We start from the raw sequence: 20456 nt of genomic DNA, 5'->3' as shown, positions 1-20456 counted from the left end.
AGAAGCTCGCGGCTCTTATATGGGAGATTGAGAGACCAGTGTCGGACTGTTAGAACAGCTTTGAAATTCTCATGAGTTGTTCGCACTAAAGAAAACCACCATCATAATGCTATTGTCATGGTCCCTGTGCCCCGCTGGTCAATCCTCTATGGGGCAATATGTTTGTGGTTTGTTTGCTCTCTCGCCCTCTCTCTCTCACTCTCTCTCTCTCTCGCCACAGCGATGCTCACTGCGGGCTCCCGCTGCTGGCCCACACACCTGCTCATCACCACACCGGCCGCTGATCCCAGCTGATTACTGCACTACTTAGATGGCGAGTCTGCACTAGTCTTCGCTGGATCGTTGAGCTATCAGTGTCAGTTAGACTTGTGTTTCTGCTAACCTGTACCTTGAGAATTTCTTATAATTATCCTGCTAACCCGACGTTTTGTGTGTAGATCGTTTTTGGAACCCGATGCGGAGAGGAGTGATTGAGGGGGAACGTTTTTGTACAGAAAGTGTGGAACACCCTTCTCCCAACCCTGTTTCCCACGGACCCTGGCGACCCGGACCCGTTTCCCCTCCACGTTGTATATAGCCACTTGGTGTATGTGTTCACTGTAAATAAACGCACTGTCCTTCGCTTAAAGGAAAACCCTGGCCTGCGCCTGAGTCTCTTTCGGAAACCTTATCAGAACGATCCAGCCATTATGGACTCAGCAGGACAGGACCCCGTGGGCCGGGCTCTGGCTGCCCAGGAAGCCGCGCTGGCCCGCCATGAACAAATGCTCGGGCAGCTACAGCAGGATGTCGCCGCATTGACCCTGGCGGTGGCGCAGTTAATACCACTGGAGGGAAATGCGCAACCAGGGAATCCCCAGCCACCCAGCCCGGCTCCCCAGGCGGCACCGCCCGCCGTAGCGTCAGGTAGCTCACCGTGGGTCGGTACGCTGACTGACGGACCTTTACCCACACCGGAACCATTCTCGGGTGAGTCTGACAAATGTGCCGGATTTTTGGCTCAGGTGTCTCTGACGTTTCGCGAGCTGCAGCGTTTTCATAGCAACGATGGGGCGAAGATCACTTATTTAGTTCAACTTCTGAGGGGCCGTGCACTAAAGTGGGCCCAGGTTGTGTTAAACTCTGATCCTGTCATCACCTACGCTGACTTTCTCTCCAAATTTAAGAGTGTGTTTAACCCAGGCACCGGGGCAGAGGCCGCTGCTCTCCGTCTCCTCAACTTCAAACAAGGTAGGAGAAGCATGTCTGAATACGCTATCGACTTCTGGATTCTGGCAGAAGAGGCAGGGTGGAATCAGGAGGCGCTACAGAGCACGTTGCTGAACAATATCAGAGAAGAATTAAGGGACGAGCTAATCATGCGTGATCTCCCTGCCTCCTTTAATGAGCTAATGTCCCTGTGCATTAAGGTGGATGAGCGGCTACGGGCTCGCCGGTCGCAGCGGAACTACAACTTCCATGAGGCTGCGAGAGTCTCTGGCACCGGCGCCATAGCGGATGCCGGCCCCTCCCGGACTCACGAGAGCGGGGACGGAGAGGAACCCATGCAGCTGGGCGGCTCCCATCTCACCGCGGCGGAGCGTCAGCGCAGGATTACGGCCGGTGAGTGCCTCTATTGTGGTCACAGGGGACATGTTGTAGCTACCTGCCCTTCGCAGGCAAAAGGGCGCGCCCGCCAGTGATGGTAGGAGTACTGGTGGGCGAGCTGAGCCAGGAAGAAGCTCCTCCCCGTTTAACACTACCGGCCACGCTTTCCATTCACTCTAAGAGCCGCTCCCTATCGGTGTTAATCGACTCTGGGGCGGAACAAAACTTTATTGACTGTCAGTTAGCCCGGCAACTTGGGTTACTATTGGAGCCCCTGCCTCATGCATTACGTGTTACGGCGTTGTCAGGTCAACGCCTTCCAGACATCACTCTGGTGACGGAGCCTGTCGAGCTCACCCTCTCTGGCAATCATTCTGAAGAAATCTGATTTTTGGTGTTTAAAGCAACTCGCACTCCACTAGTTCTCGGCCATCCTTGGCTACAACAGCACAACCCTCACATAGATTGGCTAAAGGGGCGTGTCACTGGGTGGGGGGAGGACTGCCACATGACCTGCCTTAAAGCTGCCTCGCCTCCAAGCACTGAAACGCCCTCTCCTGGGAAATTGAAATCAGCTGATTTAACTAATGTGCCCTCTGTTTATCACGACCTAGCTGAGGTGTTTCAAAAGGCCCGCGCCCAGTCACTTCCTCCGCATAGGCCCTATGACTGTGCTATCGAACTGCTCCCGGGAGCTCCTTTACCCACCAGTCGGCTATATAGCATCTCACTTCCAGAACGAGACGCTATGGACAAGTACATCACGGAATCCCTGGCTGCCGGCCTCATTCGGGCCTCCACCTCTCCAGTCGCGGCAGGCTTCTTCTTTGTCGAAAAGAAGGATAAAACCCTCCGGCCATGCATTGACTATCGCGGATTAAACAACATCACAGTAAAAAATAAATACCCTCTGCCGCTCCTCAGTTCGGCCTTCGAGCTCCTCCAGGGGGCTACTGTTTTTACCAAACTGGATTTGCGAAACGCATACCATCTGGTTCGCATCCGTGAGGGCGATGAGTGGAAGACCGCCTTCAACACCCACCTCGGCCACTTCGAGTACCTTGTCATGCCCTTTGGTCTCACTAACGCCCCTGCGGTGTTCCAAGCCCTGGTGAATGACGTGCTCAGAGACTTCATTAACCGTTTTGTTTTTGTCTATCTAGATGACATCCTGATCTTTTCCAGAAACCAATCCGAGCACGAGACCCATGTCAGACAGGTCCTGCAACGACTCCTCGAAAACCGATTGTTCGTCAAAGGAGAAAAGTGTGAGTTCCACGTCTCCACCGTCGCATTCCTGGGGTACATAATCGACCAAGGAAACCTCCGCCGGACCCTGTGAAGGTAAAAGCCGTTGTTGAGTGGCCGGAACCTCCTAATAGGCACCAACTGCAACGTTTCCTTGGGTTTGCCAACTTTTACCGGCGGTTCATTCGGGACTTCAGCCGAGTTGCCTTGCCGCTGACCCAGCTAACCTCTCCCAAGCTTCCTTTTCAGTTGAACAAAGAAGCTCAGGTAGCTTTCCAAGAACTGAAGAAACGATTCGCCTCAGCCCCCATCCTGATCCAACCCGACCTCACGCAGCCATTTGTGGTCGAGGTCGACGCGTCCGACTCAGGGGTTGGAGCGGTTCTGTCGCAACGGAAGGACGGTAAGCTCCACCCTTGTGCCTTCTTCTCCCGCCGTCTGTCCCCTGCAGAGAGAAACTATGATGTCGGGGATCGGGAACTGCTGGCGATAAAACTAGCCCTGGAGGAGTGGCGGCACTGGTTGGAGGGCACGGCTCAGCCTTTCCTCGTCTGGACAGACCACAAGAACCTGGCATACCTGCAATCAGCTAAGAGGCTCAACGCCCGACAGGCCAGGTGGGCCCTGTTTTTCACCCGTTTCCACTTCTCCATCTCTTACAGACCCGGTTCCCGGAATGTCAAACCCGACGCCCTGTCCCGTCAGTTCTCAGTCTCGGAGGACCCCACTGAGCCCGCTCCCGTTCTCCCCGCCACCTGTGTCGTGGGCGCCATCTCCTGGGGGATCGAAGCAGCCATTCGGGAGGCTCAGGTGTCGGAACCGGATCCGGGAGGTGGGCCAGCCCAACGGCTCTACGTCCCTCAATCAGTATGTTCTCAAGTACTTCAATGGGCCCACACTGCCCGCTTTACGTGCCACCCAGGGGTCCACCGCACTATCAACTTCCTCCAGCGCTACTTCTGGTGGCCCTCTCTGCTTAGGACGCTCGGGAGTACGTCTCCGCCTGCGCGACCTGTGCCCGGAATAAACCGTCTCATCAGCCGCCCGCTGGACAGCTCAATCCCCTGCCGACTCCGTCCAGGCCGTGGTCCCATATAGCTTTGGACTTTGTGACCGGACTGCCGCCATCAGCAGGCAACACTGTCATACTTACCATCGTAGACCGTTTTTCTAAAGCTGCCCACTTCATAGCTCTACCCAAGCTTCCCACGGCCATGGAGACCGCACGACTGCTTACCCGTCATGTGTTTCGTTTGCATGGGATCCCGGAAGACATTGTGTCTGACAGAGGCCCCCAGTTCACGTCTGGCGTCTGGAAGGAATTCTGCTCCTCATTAGGAGCAAAGGTCAGTCTGACCTCCGGTTACCATCCCCAAAGCAACGGTCAGTGTGAGCGAGCTAACCAAGAGCTCAAGGCAATGTTGCGGTGCATAGCGTCCTCCAACCAGTCCATCTGGAGTGACGAACTACCCTGGATTGAGTACGCCCATAACAGTCTGACTTCCTCCGCCACTGGTCTGTCTCCCTTCGAGGTCTCACTGGGTTTCCAGCCACCTCTCTTCCCCTCTGTCGAGGGTGAGCATTCTGTACCATCTGTCCAGGCCCATCTACGTAGGTGCCGACGAGCTTGGCGGGCCGCACGGACGGCGTTGCTGTGCACAAAGGACCGAACCAAACAGACCGCAGATCGCCGCCGCACACCAGCTCCAGCATACAGCGTGGGACAAAAGGTATGGCTGTCCACACGCTTTGTTCCTCTCAGGACTGAGTCCAAGAAGCACAACCCAAACTTCATTGGTCCGTTTGAGGTTTCGGCGCTGATCAACCCCGTCTCTGTGAAACTCCGGCTGCCGCGCAACATGAGGATTCACAATGTGTTCCACGTCTCCCAAATCAAACCTGTCCGGAATAGCCCTCTGTGCCCTCCTTCCAGGCCCCCTCCACCCGCCCGGCTTGTGGACGGCTTGCCCGCCTATTCCATCACGCGGATTATGGACTCTCGCCGCCGCGGGCGTGGCTTCCAGTACCTTGTGGACTGGGAGGGCTATGGCATTGAGGAGCGGTCCTGGGTTCCGCGGGCCGCTGTCCTGGACAAGCGTATGCTGCGGGCCTTCCATCTGTCTCATCCTGGTAAGCCTGGTGGGTCGCCGGGGGGCTCCCGTTGAGGGGGGGGTACTGTCATGGTCCCTGTGCCCCGCTGGTCAATCCTCTATGGGGCAATATGTTTGTGGTTTGTTTGCTCTCTCACCCTCTCTCTCTCACTCTCTCTCTCTCTCTCTCGCCACGGCGATGCTCACTGCGGGCTCCCGCTGCTGGCCCACACACCTGCTCATCACCACACCGGCAGCTGATCCCAGCTGATTACTGCACTACTTAGATGGCGAGTCTGCACTAGTCTTCGCTGGATCGTTGAGCTATCAGTGTCAGTTAGACTTGTGTTTCTGCTAACCTGTACCTTGAGAATTTCTTATAATTATCCTGCTAACCCAACGTTTTGTGTGTAGATCGTTTTTGGAACCCGATGCAGAGAGGAGTGATTGAGGGGGAACGTTTTTGTACAGAAAGTGTGGAACACCCTTCTCCCAACCCTGTTTCCCACGGACCCTGGCGACCCGGACCCGTTTCCCCTGCACGTTGTATATAGCCACTTGGTGTATGTGTTCACTGTAAATAAACGCACTGTCCTTCGCTTAAAGGAAAACCCTGGCCTGCGCCTGAGTCTCTTTCGGAAACCTTATCAGCTATCCCTTCGGCGCCAGCTGCGGGCTCAAGGCTGGAGCCGAACAAAAACTCCCTGATAACGACTGTGTTTAGACTGTTCTTCCCACTCCATGCAGGCTACCTGGGTTGGCTGAAAGACTGTTTACTTAGCCTGGCAGGGCGAAGGACACTGTCTCAGCTGAACTCTGGAAACGCACACACTTACACTGATAAGCACTCACTCGTCCCCCACCCCCCCTTTCCAAACGCCTTCGATGCTTGTTCCCTCCTGGAGAACACGGCGGGTCTGGGCCTGCGCTGGAGAGACGGCGCAGTGGCAGGATGGCTGCTATGTTTGCTTAGGATTACTCCTCATCCCCTACCCAACCCTGTTGGTTGTCACGTGCTCCATAATGTTGTGCTGTGGACATTTATGTGCTTTCTGTGCAGAGGAGTTTTTTTGTTTCCTGTTCTCATACCATAGGAGCCCAGCATGAGTAGAGGTGTCTTTTTTCCCTCTTGTACTTTCCCATTGTAGTGTACATTTCAGTGGTTTTCTGTAATGTTACCAATTTTGCAAAGAAAAGCATCTGGATTTCTTTAAGTTACTTGAAGACGTTTCACCTCTCATCCGAGAAGCTTCTTCAGTTCTAAGGTCAAATGGTGGGGAGTCCCAGATTTAAACCTAGTGGGAGTGTCCTCCCACAGAGGGACAGAAGGACCCCCTGATGATCCTCTAATCGCCTGAGCCAAGGTGTGAAACTGGGTGTGGGTCCCAATCAGCCAGAGTTTCAGGTGAGCTCATTGTGAAACCTGGCCCCACCTTATCATGGCCCAGGATGTGAGTGGGCGTTAATGATGGATAAGGATACTGCAGGATTACCTTTCACACCTGCTGAATCAACCAAACTGCATTCCTGACACTTGATTCAGCAGGTGTGAAAGGGAATCCTGCAGTATAATGCCACAAGAAAAACAATGTTTTTTCTTGTGGCATTACCAATAATGTCACAAGAAAAACAATGGTTTTGTCACAAGAAAAACAATGGTTTCAGCAGGTGTGACAAAACCATTGTTTTGTCACACCTGCTGAATCAAGTGTCAAGAATGCAGTTTGGCACAGCCTGTAATAATAATGAGTTAACACACATTTTCACAATCACACATCAGCCCTGCAGCGGTTTGTGTTGAACAACAGTTTGTAGGAACTGTCGTTGAGATGCCAACCATTGACAGACATGTCCAACTTGATCCTCAAGTTCACTCTTGAGTGAACTTGAGGATCAAGAACTTGAGGAGTAAGAAATGGCCCCTATTACAATAGCACCTTTTTGTTGAGTGTCCTCAGACTAAACTCCACTGCAGAGGTGAAAGAATTAAATTGAGGCTTTTGCTAATGATGTAACCACACAACTTCTGTGGTGATCAAATGAACATAAAGTCTGACTTTAAGTAGGAATGAGTCCTTTTGATTAAGACATGTAGACCTGTTTTAGCATAACTCTGTTCCTGGGGGAAGGTGGTATATCATGTTAATGAAAGATGTCATTATGTCTGTGAATGAACCTAAAAATTGAATGAAACCACAATATTTTTTAACAGTCAACAGCTTTATTCGCCACATGCAGGTTGCCCTGCAGTGGAATGGACCCGCCCCCCCCAACCTTACACACACAACACAGTGAGTGCTTATCAGTGTATGTGTGTGCGTTTCCAGAGTTCAGCTGAGATAGTGTCCTTCGCCCAGGCTAAGTAAACAGTCTTCCAGCCAACCCAGGTAGCCTGCATGGAGTGGGAAGAACAGTCTAAACACAGTCGTTATCAGGGAGTTTTTGTTCGGCTCCAGCCTTGAGCCCGCAGCTGGCGCCGAAGGGATAGCATTATGATGGTGGTTTTCTTTAGTGTGAACAACTCATGAGAATTTCAAAGCTGTTCTTAACACTCCGACACTGGTCTCTCCGTCTCCCGTTGAAGAGCCGCGAGCTTCTCCATGATGTTATCAAACTTGCGCTCCGTGATGTTGTCATTCTTGTGCTCAAAGAGCAGATTCTGAGAACTCATGACCGCAGTGAGTCGCTCCAGGATGTGATCCAGTTTGCGCTCAGAGGTCTTATTCTGAGTGTTCACGGCAGCCGTAAGCTTCTCCAAGATCTTATCCATGCTGCACTCAGTGAGCCCATTCTGAGAAGTCATGCCTCGTCCCATCGTTTCAATCCCAGCAGGCAGCCTTGTGGGGGTTTGAACAGCCGGTTCCGCTTTCTTAATTCATCGATAAGCCAGGGCCAAGCCAGCCCTGATCAGCAAGAACCCTGTTATCATGGTTCCGAATAGGTAGATATCTTCAGTGTCTTCGATCGACAGTCCCGCCAGGCACACGATTCTCCATTTCTGCCACCCGTCCATCGTGTAGCCGGCAGGGAAAGTACCTCCAGGACACTCAGGCTCACCCGAGCCCAGACTTCTCATTGAGAAAAGGGTGTCAATTGCATTCAGGGACCAGTTGATCAAACCCATAATTCTCTTTTAGGTTTTAGAGAACACACTGTGAGAGAGTGTTCCAGGGAAAAGTAATACAAAAAACACGAGACTAGACAAGGACATAAGAGGCTAAGCAGGGAAGATAAGGGAGAGGAGGAGAGAAGAAACGTGGACCGCCTTCGGCAAGAACCAAACGAGAACAAAAAAAGTAATTTGTAATGTAATGTCTTGTGGTGGTACTTTTAAGAAGTACCAATGTGAAAGTTAGTGACGTTAGCCCCCTCAGTGTTGTCCAATGTCCAACATTTTAGCAGTTCAGCAGCCTGATGGCTTGTAAGACTTTCCCAGAATCTGCTGGTGCAGGTCCAGATGCTCCTGTACCTTCTGTGTGACAGCTGGAGCATGAAGGATGTCTGGCCAGGATCAGAGAGGATCCTCTGGGCCTTCCTCCTACAGTGCTGTCTGTAGACGTCTTGGAAGGCTGGCAGTTCAGACCTGGTGATTGTTGTGCTTCTCTGACCCCCCTCCTTAAAGCTTTGGGGACCAGAACATTACAACCTCCATACCAGACACAGCCAGACAGAATAGTCTCGATGGTGCATTGATAGATATTGGTAAGTATTCTGGAGTCTACGTCAAACGCCCTAAACCGCCGCTGAAAGAGCCACTGTTTCACTGCTTTTGTGATCATATCCACTCGATGTGACCAACTCGAATCATTACTGATGTTAATCCCCAGGAACCTGAAGTATCTGACTCCCTTCTCCTCTGTCTCCTTGATGTAAATCAGGGTGTGCCCTCCGCCCTGCAGTTTCCTGTAGTCCACAATGAGCTTCTGTCATGGTCCTGGGTTGTTGACCCAGCTTTTTGTGTTTCCTTTTGGCTTCATCTTGGGTTTGGTGTTTATTCTGATTTTGTATTAGTTCTTTGGGTTTGGTTGTCATGTTTATCATCCCTACCTGTGTCTTCCCTCTGTTTTGTTTGTGTCCCTGAGTTTGTGTTGTAAACAGTCTGTGTGTTTCCTGTTTTACTTTCTAGGTCTGCTTCTCGTTATGTCCATTAGTTTCAGCTGTGTCCACCCCTGCATGTCATCTCCTCATTTATTTGTATGTATTTATAGTGTGTGTTTGCCTCTGCTCATCGTCGGATCGCCTGCGTTTCTCTGTGTAACTCCGCGTAAATTAGTGTGTTCTCCGTCCCTCTGCATCCTCTGTTCTCGGTCCCATGTTCAGGTCTGTTCTTTAGTTTCCTCCAGTTTAGGTCTCGGTTAGCTCCCCACCCTTCTTTGCCTGTTTTTGTCACTGCCACTTCTGTAAATAAATGTCACTATCATCACCAGTCAACTGCCTGCATTTTGGGTCCTTTTCCTCCTACACCACACGGCTCGCCCCGGCAGCCGTGACAGCTTCTTGGTCTTGCTGACACTGAACAGTAGGTTTTTGTCTCAACACCATCATATCAGGGCTCTCACCTCTGCTTTGGAAGCAGACTTGACGGTGGTATCATCTGCAAATTTAACTATAGTGTTGGTGCTGTGTGTGGCCTCAGAGTCATGGGTGAACAAGGTGTACAGCATGGGGCTGAGTACACATCCATCATCAGTGTAGATGACATGTCATTGCCGATCTGTACCACTGTGGTCTGTCTGTGAGGAAGTCAAGATCCAGCTTCATAAGGAGATGATGTTGTGCAGATGCCAAAACTTCATGATGAGCTTGGATGGAATTATAATGTTGAAAGTGGACCTGTAATCAATAAACAATCAACAGCATCCGCACACATGTGGTGTTATTGTCCACCACAATAACACAGGGCAGTATGCAGAGCCAGTGTTATGGCAATATCTCTGGGTCTATTTGGCCAACTGAAAAGGTGATTATTGCACCTGATCACATGCTCTCAGAAATTAGGCAGCATATCAGTTTTTTAGACTGTTCATTTCAGTCGAGTCTCAGAAACTTAGGTGTTATATTTGACAGTTAAATGTCTCTTGAGAAACACTCTAAACATCATCTAAGAAACATTTCTAAACTCAGACTACTGGTGTCAAAGGCAGAACTTAAGATAATTATTCATGCTTTTATCTCTTCTTGTTTGGATTATTGTAAAGGTCTTTTTACGTGTCTCAACAAATCAGCTCTGGATCGCCTTCAGTCTGTACAGAATGCAGCGGCAAGACTTTTAACTGGTACAAACAAGAGGTCACACATTACTCCAGTTTTGGCTTCTCTTCATTGGTTGCCTGTAAATTTTAGGGTTCATTTTAAAATTTTAGTTGTGACTTTTAGAGCTCTGCACGGTGAAGCTCCCCAGTATATCTCTGACCTGTTGAAACCTCATGCTTCATCCCGAGCACTTAGGTCTTCAAGTCAGAGGCTACTAATGGTCCCACGTACTAGGTTTAAAACACGTGGGGATCTGGCTTTTCAGACACTGGCACCTAGGCTGTGGAACTCTCTGCCGTTGTCTTTACGCTATCTAGACTCTACTGACTCCTTTGAAAAGCAGCTGAAGACATTTTTATACAAACGGGCTTTTAATTAATTTTAACTTGTATGTCTGATCTATTGTAAAGCACTTTGTGATTTTTATCTGTGAAATGTGCTATATAAATAAATTTTACTTACTTATTTACTTACTTGTCCAGGTGGAAGAGGGCAGTATGCAGAGCCAGTGCTATGGCAATATGTCTGGATCTATTTGGTCAACTGAAAAGGATCGAGTGTACCAATGTATGCAAACCAACAAGAATGTGATGCAGCTTCTAAGGACAATGGATAAGTATAAACATTGGAAAGAAGAACTCATCAGTTGGTACGTTGAAGTTTCGGTTTCTTTTAGTGTCTCTTCAGATCATCTTTTCATCTGTGTAAGCAAGTGGCTGTAAAGGAACCCAGACCTTGCTTGCTCAAAACTTAGATTCTACCAAGGTAAGAATAAAAAAAATATTATGAAGAAATTCATTCGTATGCATATATTTGAGAATCAGGATACTTTATTAATCCCTAAGGGAATTATGTAACTCGGTGCCATCATGTGTGTGTAAAGCTCTTTTTAGATATTAAAAAGGCTGCATGATTGAATTCCACTGAAGATATTTAGATTTTTAGTAAACATGGCTATACTAAAAAGTGTGGGTGGCAATAAATGCTGCAGGATTACTTTTCATACCTGCTGAAATAAAGTGTCAAGAATGCAGTTTAGCACAGACTGTAAGTAGAAAAATACCAAGACCCCCCATGCTTAATAACTGCAGAGATAAAAGAGCATCATATTTTACCTACGAGAGTGGACGAAATTATCTAAATTGTTGCTGTATGACAATAAAAAGTGAAAATGTCTTTTTTTTTTTTTTTGGCCTGTCCCGTTTGGCTCTTTTGCCATCATAATTGTTGTCTAAAGGCAAAGAAAGATGCCCAACGGATTTACTTTACCAAATTGACCATCCCAGCCTTGCCGTAATGGTCCATTTGATTCACCTTTTATTGTTTATTTTATTTTCACTTGCTGAATACGGGACAGACTTGACTGGGGGAAAGAAGGGGAGAAAGAAAGAGGGAAAGAGAAACAGCTGAGAAGAGGGATGGGGGAGAAGGGCAAAAAACAAAAACCAACAGAATGGGCAGGGGGGAAAAAAGAGGAAAAAAATGCATCTATCGATCACCTGGATCACCTGTTGAGAAAGAAAAAAGAAAACAAGCAGAAGAGAACAAGAGTAATAGAATAAACAACGTCACAATGATATGAGGGAATATGACCGTAAATACTAAATATTAAACATTATTGTGTAGCACATAAGATCAACAGAACACAGTGTGCTTTGAGGTAGGAGCCAAAAAGGGTGTAGTTTGTGGGTGTGATCACCCGTGTGTACACCTGTGAGCATGGTTCCTTCATGTAATGATCTGCTAGAGGGTGTGGGGGGGCCACAGCCCCGTCCTCCAGGGCATGAAGCAGGTATGGAGGAGATCAAAACTCCTACATCCAGAGGCCCCCAGAACACAAGAGACCAAGGAAGACCAACAGAGGGGCAGCCGCGCCACTGTCCCAGAAAGAGCTGAGGAGAGTCCCAGATGAGGGCTCACTCAGCAGCCGCGGAGCAGAAGCCAGGGGGAGTTGCAGTGACGCGCCCGTGAGCTCCGCTGTCAGCCAGCTGTGCCTGAGTGACCGAGCCCCAGGCCGAGAGGCCGGGGGCACCCCACCTCCGAAGTGGCCCGAGCGAGCCCGATAAGCGGCCGCCAAGGAGTGAGCTGGTGTGTACAGTGGGGCAAAAAAGTATTTAGTCAGCCATCGATTGTGCAAGTTCCCCCACTTAAAATGATGACAGAGGTCAGTAATTTGCACCAGAGGTACACTTCAACTGTGAGAGACAGAATGTGAAAAAAAAATCCATGAATCCACATGGTAGGATTTGTAAAGAATTTATTCGTAAATCAGGGTGGAAAATAAGTATTTGGTCACCTCAAACAAGGAAAATCTCTGGCTCTCACAGACCTGTAACGTCTTCTGTAAGACGCTTTTCTGTCCCCCACTCGTTACCTGTATGAATGGCACCTGTTTGAACTCATCATCTGTATAAAAGACACCTGTCCACAGCCTCAAACAGTCAGACTCCAAACTCCGCCATGGCCAAGACCAAAGAGCTTTCAAAGGACACCAGGAAAAGTATTGTAGACCTGCACCAGACTGGGAAGAGTGAATCTACAATAGGCAAGCAGCTTGGTGTGAAAAATCAACTGTGGGAGCAATCATCAGAAAATGGAAGACATACAAGACCACTGATAATCTCCCTCGATCTGGGGCTCCACGCAAGATCTCATCCCGTGGGGTCAAAATGATCATGAGAACGGTGAGCAAAGATCCCAGAACCACACGGGGGGACCTGGTGAATGACCTGCAGAGAGCTGGGACCAAAGTAACAAAGGTCACCATCAGTAACACACTACAACGGCAGGGAATCAAATCCCGCAGTGCCAGACGTGTTCCGCTGCTGAAGCCAGTGCATGTCCAGGCCCGTCTGAAGTTTGCCAGAGAGCACATGGATGATACAGCAGAGGATTGGGAGAATGTCATGTGGTCAGATGAAACCAAAGTAGAACTTTTTGGTATAAACTCAACTCGTCGTGTTTGGAGGAAGAAGAATACTGAGTTGCATCCCAAGAACACCATACCTACTGTGAAGCATGGGGGTGGAAACATCATGCTATGGGGCTGTTTTTCTGCCAAGGGGACAGGACGACTGATCCGTGTTAAGGACAGAATGAATGGGGCCATGTATCGTGAGATTTTGAGCCAAAACCTCCTTCCATCAGTGAGAACTTTGAAGATGAAACGAGGTTGGGTCTTCCAACATGACAATGATCCAAAACACACCGCCCGGGCAACAAAGGAGTGGCTCCGTAAGAAGCATTTGAAAGTCCTGGAGTGGCCTAGCCAGTCTCCAGACCTCAACCCCATAGATAATCTGTGGCGGGAGTTGAAAGTCCGTGTTGCTCGGCGACAGCCCCAAAACATCACTGCTCTCGAGAAGATCTGCATGGAGGAATGGGCCAAAATACCAGCTACTGTGTGTGCAAACCTGGTAAAGACCTATAGTAAACGTTTGACCTCTGTTATTGCCAACAAAGGTTATGTTACAAAGTATTGAGTTGTATTTTTGTTATTGACCAAATACTTATTTTCCACCCTGATTCACGAATAAATTCTTTATAAATCCTACCATGTGGATTCATGGATTTTTTTTTCACATTCTGTCTCTCACAGTTGAAGTGTACCTCTGGTGCAGATTACTGACCTCTGTCATCATTTTAAGTGGGGGAACTTGCACAATCGGTGGCTGACTAAATACTTTTTTGCCCCACTGTAACTGGACGCCCATCCCCAGACACAAAGAACCACCAACGCACCGACACCTGAGGGAGTCCGCCACTGGCAGGGGAAGTGGTGGTGGGTGGAGAGAGGCCTCCAAACCTTGGAGGGCCTGAGATTTCCCCAGAGAGGTGGCGTCTGATACCAAACCTGACATATAGACAGAAACATCCATTCCCACCCTCATGCTCTCATATGCACTTACTCCACACTCAACCAACGTGGAGACAAACATAAAGAGACGCTGTACACACGATCACACTCCCCAAGCGTACTCTACGAACCGGGTCTAGGTACCCTTGCCCCTGGAGGGGGGGACTGCACCCAGACCCAGGTGGTGTTACCCTTTTCCCTGCGGTGGGGAGAAGCAGACCGCCCCGACTCCGCAGCAGCAGGGAGGCCCCACACTCCAGACCGCAGTTGGACGGCCAACTCCTCCTCCTAGCCCCCCCGCTCCAGCAGGCCGCAGAGAACGGGGGGTGAGAGAAGACTCCAAACCTCCCTCCACCCGCTCATTGTAGTGTTGATGCATTTGTGTTCTAAGGTGCATTTAAAACCCAGGAGGGCATGGAGCTACCTGCCAGAGAGCAGCAGGTAAGCGCATGGTCCCTCCTGCTAGCCCTCAATGTCTACGTGTATTTAAAATTGAGAGGTGGGCAACGACGCCAGGGGTGGGGTGTACACCCTGATGGTCTTTTGGAATCCGTGTAGCGTGCCCACCCCCAAGATCCTATATGTATGTGTAATGAGAGTGTGAGTAATATGAATGTCTAGGTTGTGGGATAAAATTGAGGCAGAGGCAGCCAGAAGGGGACGGGGGGGGGGGGGGTAGCCTCCTCTGCACCCTGGTGACATACCCCTACTCCAAGGTCCTGCATGTGTGGGTGGTTGTGGTGGAGCGGGAAGAGGGAGGCAGCTGGAGATGGGGAGGGAAGGAAGGGAGGGGCAAGTGACCCCTCCTTGGGGCCAGCTCCCCCGCTGACCCCAGTAGGCACCCCCATACTCCGCGACCCGCCAGGGAAAGGGGGCCCAGGCCCATCCAGACAGGGGCCCAGTGCAGCAGCGCCGCCCGGCCCCACAGAGCCCGGGACAGTCCACCCAACCCCACCACAGAGAAAACTGCACCCACCCCATCATCCACTCATCTTCCAGACTACATAAGACAATAGACGCCCAGGCTGAGATCTTCCTCCACCTCTCCTGTATCTCCCCCTCCTGCAGAGAGTTCCTGAGGAGTGGAAAGCTCCTGCAAGATGTGACCATCTCCCCCACCAGTTGAAGAGCCCCCCCAGGTGGCTCGACGCACCGGCGGCACCCTGCGCCAGGGCTGGGCCCCCATGCACCCACCCGCCCACAACCCCGGCAACACACCAACCAGGACCCAAGCCCCCGAGGCCCGGCCCGGGCCCCAGCCCAGAGACAGAGCGCCCCCAGAACCTCACGCCCATCCCGGACCCACCCAGGGGCAGCCAGGCTACCAGGTCAGTAACCCACGTCCGTCAGCACAGACCCTCCCCTAGCCCTGCTGCACGCAGCCACGAGGAAACAGTCACCCGAGAGCCAAAAGAGCCCCCAACCGGACATGACCGCTACCCCGGGTTGAGCCCCCCAAGGAAGATGCCTCCGGGGAACCCCCCGACGCCCTAAGCCTGTCCCTACCCCCACACCAATCACAACAGTGAAGGCGGGACCAAACTATGACCCCCCACCCCCACTAGGTGATGGAGCTGATCAAAGGAGCCCAGAGCAATTGATCTGATGTGGTTAGGATAAAATTGAGGCAGATCTAATCTAATCTAATCTAATCTAATCTAATCTAATCTAATCTAATAGATAATTTCTATATTGGTTAGAATTAAGATTATTTTTATTTTTCCAGTTCATGAGGACTGTTTTCTTGGCTATGCATAGGGCAGTGAAAACCATATGGGCTATATTCTTTTCTGAAGTGACATTATCTAAGCTGCCCAGTAAACACACTAAGGGGGAAGTTGGAATGTTACATTTCAGACACTTTGATAAGTCGTCACATATCTCGCGCCAAAACTTCTGAACTGGTGGACAGAACCAAAGAGCGTGGATATAATTGCCGGTGAATTGGTTTGGCAGTGTGAGCAGTTGTTGGTAGACGTAAAGCCCATCTTGAACATCCGATGACCTGTATAGTGCACTCTATGTAATATTTTGTATTGAATTAATTGAAGACTGGGATTTCTGATTAGATGAAAGGTTTTTAAGCAAGTCTGAGACCAGAAGTTTAGGTCTAAGTTAACTGATAAATCCGCTTCCCATTTTGCAATAGGAAGTGATATTGATTCATTTGTTTTAGGAAGCATTCTGTATATTTTGGAAAGTAATTTTGGGGTTTTAAGAGTAAGAAATTGAACCACACTTGGTGGTGTTTGTAGTTCAACTTGACCCGGTTTAAATTTCTTTTTTACTATGGATTTAATTTGTTGATATTCTAAAAATCTTTTCTTGTTGATCCCATATTGTGTAACTAGTCCGTCAAATGAAATAAATTCTGTTCCTTCTAGTATATGTTCTAAATATTTGATTCTAATTCTAATTATCTAAATTGTTGCTGCATGACAATAAAAAGTGAAAATGTCTATCTTAGTGTGCCACTTTTTACATAATTTAGCAGGTAGCACTTTTGTAACCGTCTTCTTAAACATTAATACAAAGATAACACCCATTAGTCGATACCAAAGGATACAAGTGTTACACCTTAAGAATCTACTTTCCCAACCCACCTCTCTGTGCGTGATTTTTTTTAAATGCTGTTCATTTACATGACAAAAATATTTTTTTCACTTTATTCAAGCAAGCGGAAATTTGGACAATCTAAATCTCAAGCTAAATTTGTAACACCTACAGCATATCTGAAGGTGGAGTTAGCCATGTACTTATGTAACACTTCCTTATATAAAGCTGGCTGCTCTTCAGTTGATAGCATTCAGCTATCACAGCTCCAATCACTAAGCTCTAAACATCTGCCAGAATCCATTTACCAGGTGAGTATTTTACATTTTATTTCAGTAATAATTTCAGAATCTCACAGTATTTGTGAAGGTTAACATATCTTTAAAATGTAATTCTTAAAACCCCCCAGAAATCACTTATTTTTTTCTTTCTTTCTTTTTATTGCACCTAAAAGCATAATTTTGTGGTGTTTTGATTTGTTTTTTGTTTTTTGACAATGGAAACTGTTGTTTAAAATTCTTTAACCTTGCCACAATCAGATGCAGGTCAATTGCCTGTTCATGAACATTTTTCTAAATCTTTGTGCAAGCGACTATTTTCATATATATTGTAAAATGAAGATCCCAGATATTTTAAAAGCTGATCTAATTATGATATTTGTACTGAACACTACACATTTTAATGCTGTATCTAAAACATTCTCCTGCCTCTACCATAAAACAGTTGAAGCAGTCTTTCAATCTAACCTTCATATTTAGGAAAGCTACAAAACATGTAGTTATGCTATGAGAGAAAGGTTTTGAGAGTGTGAAGAGAAAAACACTGTATTGTGTTTATTTAAAATATTTGTAGTTATCTGTGTTTTTGCCTCTTTCCCTCCATCTGACAGCTGAGATAGGCTACAGTTAGACATGTGGTCAAAAATGGATTATTATTAGAAATAATCACTCTTCAGGTTTGAATCCTGTGGTTAAACACAGGATGAAGAAGCTCATCATTGATGTGGATGCTGGGGTGGATGATGCTATTGCCATCATGATGGCCCTCTCCACACCTGATGTGGAAGTTTTGGGGATCACCTGCTGCTATGGCAACACGTCTGTGGAGAATGTCCTCAGAAATGTCCTTCGTGTCCTGAAAGTCTGCGACAGGCTGGACGTAAGTTTGTGTCACGCTGTAAGAGAGCCCTTCTACACGAATATGTTCGTAGATATGTTCTTACATCCAGCATATAATACTCATACAGATTCCAGTGTACCGTGGCTGCTCAAAGCCTTTGGTGGACCATGAAAACCATGCAGATAATTTCTTTGGATCAGACGGGTTTGGGGACGTTCCAGATCCACACGCACCAAGCCTGGATCTGGTGCAGCAGAAAAAAGCCAAACAGGCCATTGTTGACCTTGTGAACGCAAATGATAAAGAGGTGAGTGTCTGCACCATTAAGCTTCTTACATGAATGAAAATTGAGAGCCTCATTTTCCTGTGATATGTGTACACTAAGAACGTTGTAGCTTACACAGGGGTTGGGTAAAAATGCTGTGTGGAGAAGTAGGTGATCTCAAAATACATGAATACATTTACCCACTTTTTATAAATGGTTTGTGGTTCTGATCAAACGTTTTATTTAAAGGCCCAGTCACAGATTATTTCAGCAGACATGCCTTGAAGTCTTCCTAAAAAAGTATGTTGACATTTAGCTGAAAATTGTTGAACTCCCACAGATGAAATTGCATCACTTGACTAATAAAAACTTGTTTTACCCAGAGCTAATGATTTAATTGCTTTTTCATGGTGACCAGTAAAAATGGATGTAGACACAATGATATCATCTGTTGGTTATGGATTGCAAAGGGTACAATGCACTTGATGTGAAAGAAGCCAACTCGTTGCGAAGTATCACAAAGTTGCCAAACACACATAAAAAAGCATAACTTGAAGCTTCAATGCAGTTTAAATTGGGAAGTCGTAAAAATTATCTGTCAATTTTCATCAAGTTTCAAGTGCTTAATAGACAAACTGCACCACTGGGCCAACCAAACCAGTTTAATTCTCAATTCATTCTAAACACATTTATAAATGATAATTCTTTAAAAAACTTTTCAAGGAAAATTATTATTTTACAACTGAGGGTTTGTTTTCAGCTCAAAGGTTGGTTAGGAGGCAATAAAATCATCAATTCAACTCTGTCTCCTGCCTCCAGGTGATCCTCATATCCACTGCCCCCCTCATGAACCTGGCTGCAGCAGTGCAGTTGGACCCTTCCTTGCCTAAAAAGCTTAAGGCGCTCTACATCATGGGGGGAACCATTGAAGGTGGTCTCCTCACAGAGTATTTCCTCTGTCTCTCATTATCCATTCGTGATTTTAGTCTTATAAATATCTGATATATATGAGAATGAGTGTGTGACTGTGCTTGTTTCTGTGTGCAGCCAGGGGTAACATCACAATATGTGGAGAGTTTAACTTTGTGTGTGACCCAGAGGCTGCTTACATCGTGTTGGACCGCTACACATGCCCAACCTACATCGCTACCTGGGAGTTCACCTGCTGGAACTGCCTGCCATGGGTGAGGAGGGAAACAAGCTGAACGAGGGCTTCAGTTCTGTTCCAATGAATAATGTCTGAACAGTTTTAAAGTTTGAAAGGATCTCTGCTAACACTGAGTTTGTGTATAAAGTGGTATTTGAAAATATCTTACAGTCTTTTTTTCCCTTAGTCTTTCTGTGACACCTGGTTATCTGTACATACTGAAAAATCAGACTTTGTGGAAAAGATTTTACGCATCTCAAGACAGGTAAGAGTGTATTAATTGACACAAAGCATCAAGCATTTAAGTCTTAAGTCCTCACTTTGTACAAGAAAATAAGCTCCAGTTAGCAATGAATTTAATCCATCTTCAGTATTGTGTAAATATGCTCGCAGCCCTTTTGCTTAAATCTTGGTGCCCCACTGGTGACAACTTACAGAATATTATAAGATGTCTAATTACCTCTGACATACTGTGTGAACAGAAGTGTGAACAGAAACATCAAGAATTTAATCCCTGTGACGCCTACGCCATGGCTGCAGCCATCAATGATGCAGTCATACCTAAGAGTGAAGAGGCGAGTGACTGCAACTTTTTTTTGTCAGGTTACAATGTAAAACATCTTCGCTGAAATCATTGTTTAATGAATTATTTTGTTACTCTTTCAGGTTGCAGTGACGGTGGAGTTGCAGGGGATCTACACTCGAGGCATGATGGTGCTGGACCGCGACGAGAAGCTGAAAAAAGAACACAAAGTCTTCATCATGAAGAACGTCGACTTGGAGAAGTTCAAGGAAATGTTGATTAATGCAGTCAAAAAGAGTGATGCTGTACACTCTGAGACCTGAGTGTTATGATTCATAACAACAAATAAAAACTTTTGTGTTGCAGTCTCACAAACCATGTACAACATTCATTAAGAAACAGTTTGTCCAGATTGGTGTTGAAGAAGTTGACCAGTTCTCAACTGTGTAGTAGTAAATAAAGTTAATGCTGTGACCCAAATGTATCTGCATAAATGATCAGTATTTATTCAGGTTTAGGTATATGCATTTGCAAAATAGTTTTATGTGTGGTCAAATTACTTTGTATTTGTGTGTGGACTGAAGCGCATGCTAGTGAGTCCTCAAAAGTTACACACAAATGACTGCACACACATTTGTAAACCTTAGTTTATACTTGTGGATTATAATAATAATAATGGATACTTTATTGATCCCCATGGGGAAATTACTTGTTTTTCTCTGCATTTGACCCATTCACTCAGTGAAGCAGTGGGCAGCCCACTAAGCAGGCGCCCGGGGAGCAGTGTGTAGGGACGGTACCTTGCTCAGGGGTAC

At 47.5% G+C, this 20456-nt stretch overlaps 1 protein-coding gene across 1 annotated transcript; it reads left to right on the top strand.

Moving 5' to 3' along the window:
- The first annotated feature begins 16875 nt into the window (after positions 1-16875).
- On the top strand, positions 16876-20084 carry LOC146642673 (nucleoside hydrolase-like). The gene is made up of 8 exons (XM_085398591.1): positions 16876-16898; positions 17568-17745; positions 17834-18013; positions 18791-18902; positions 19019-19155; positions 19306-19383; positions 19601-19693; positions 19785-20084. Exons 2-8 carry the CDS (start codon positions 17569-17571, stop codon positions 19962-19964), a joined length of 957 nt encoding a protein of 318 aa, XP_085254717.1. The 5' UTR covers positions 16876-16898; position 17568; the 3' UTR covers positions 19965-20084.
- The last annotated feature ends 372 nt before the right edge of the window (positions 20085-20456 follow it).

This window comes from Rhamphochromis longiceps, linkage group LG23, assembly GCF_057381845.1.
Source record: "Rhamphochromis longiceps isolate RC_006_pf linkage group LG23, R_longiceps_female_GT1.1, whole genome shotgun sequence".
NCBI lineage: Eukaryota > Metazoa > Chordata > Actinopteri > Cichliformes > Cichlidae > Rhamphochromis > Rhamphochromis longiceps.
The sequence above is the reverse complement of the archived record's forward strand: the minus strand, read 5'-3'. Positions and strand labels throughout refer to the sequence as shown.

Bases quoted from the DNA above. Each gene is read 5' to 3' on its own strand.
- LOC146642673 (XM_085398591.1), top strand. From the start codon at position 17,569: ATGAAGAAGCTCATCATTGATGTGGATGCTGGGGTGGATGATGCTATT. The intron at 18,903-19,018 runs GTGGTCTCCTCA...TTCTGTGTGCAG, and splicing joins CATGGGGGGAACCATTGAAG to CCAGGGGTAACATCACAATA. The intron at 19,384-19,600 runs GTAAGAGTGTAT...CTGTGTGAACAG, and splicing joins TTTTACGCATCTCAAGACAG to AAGTGTGAACAGAAACATCA.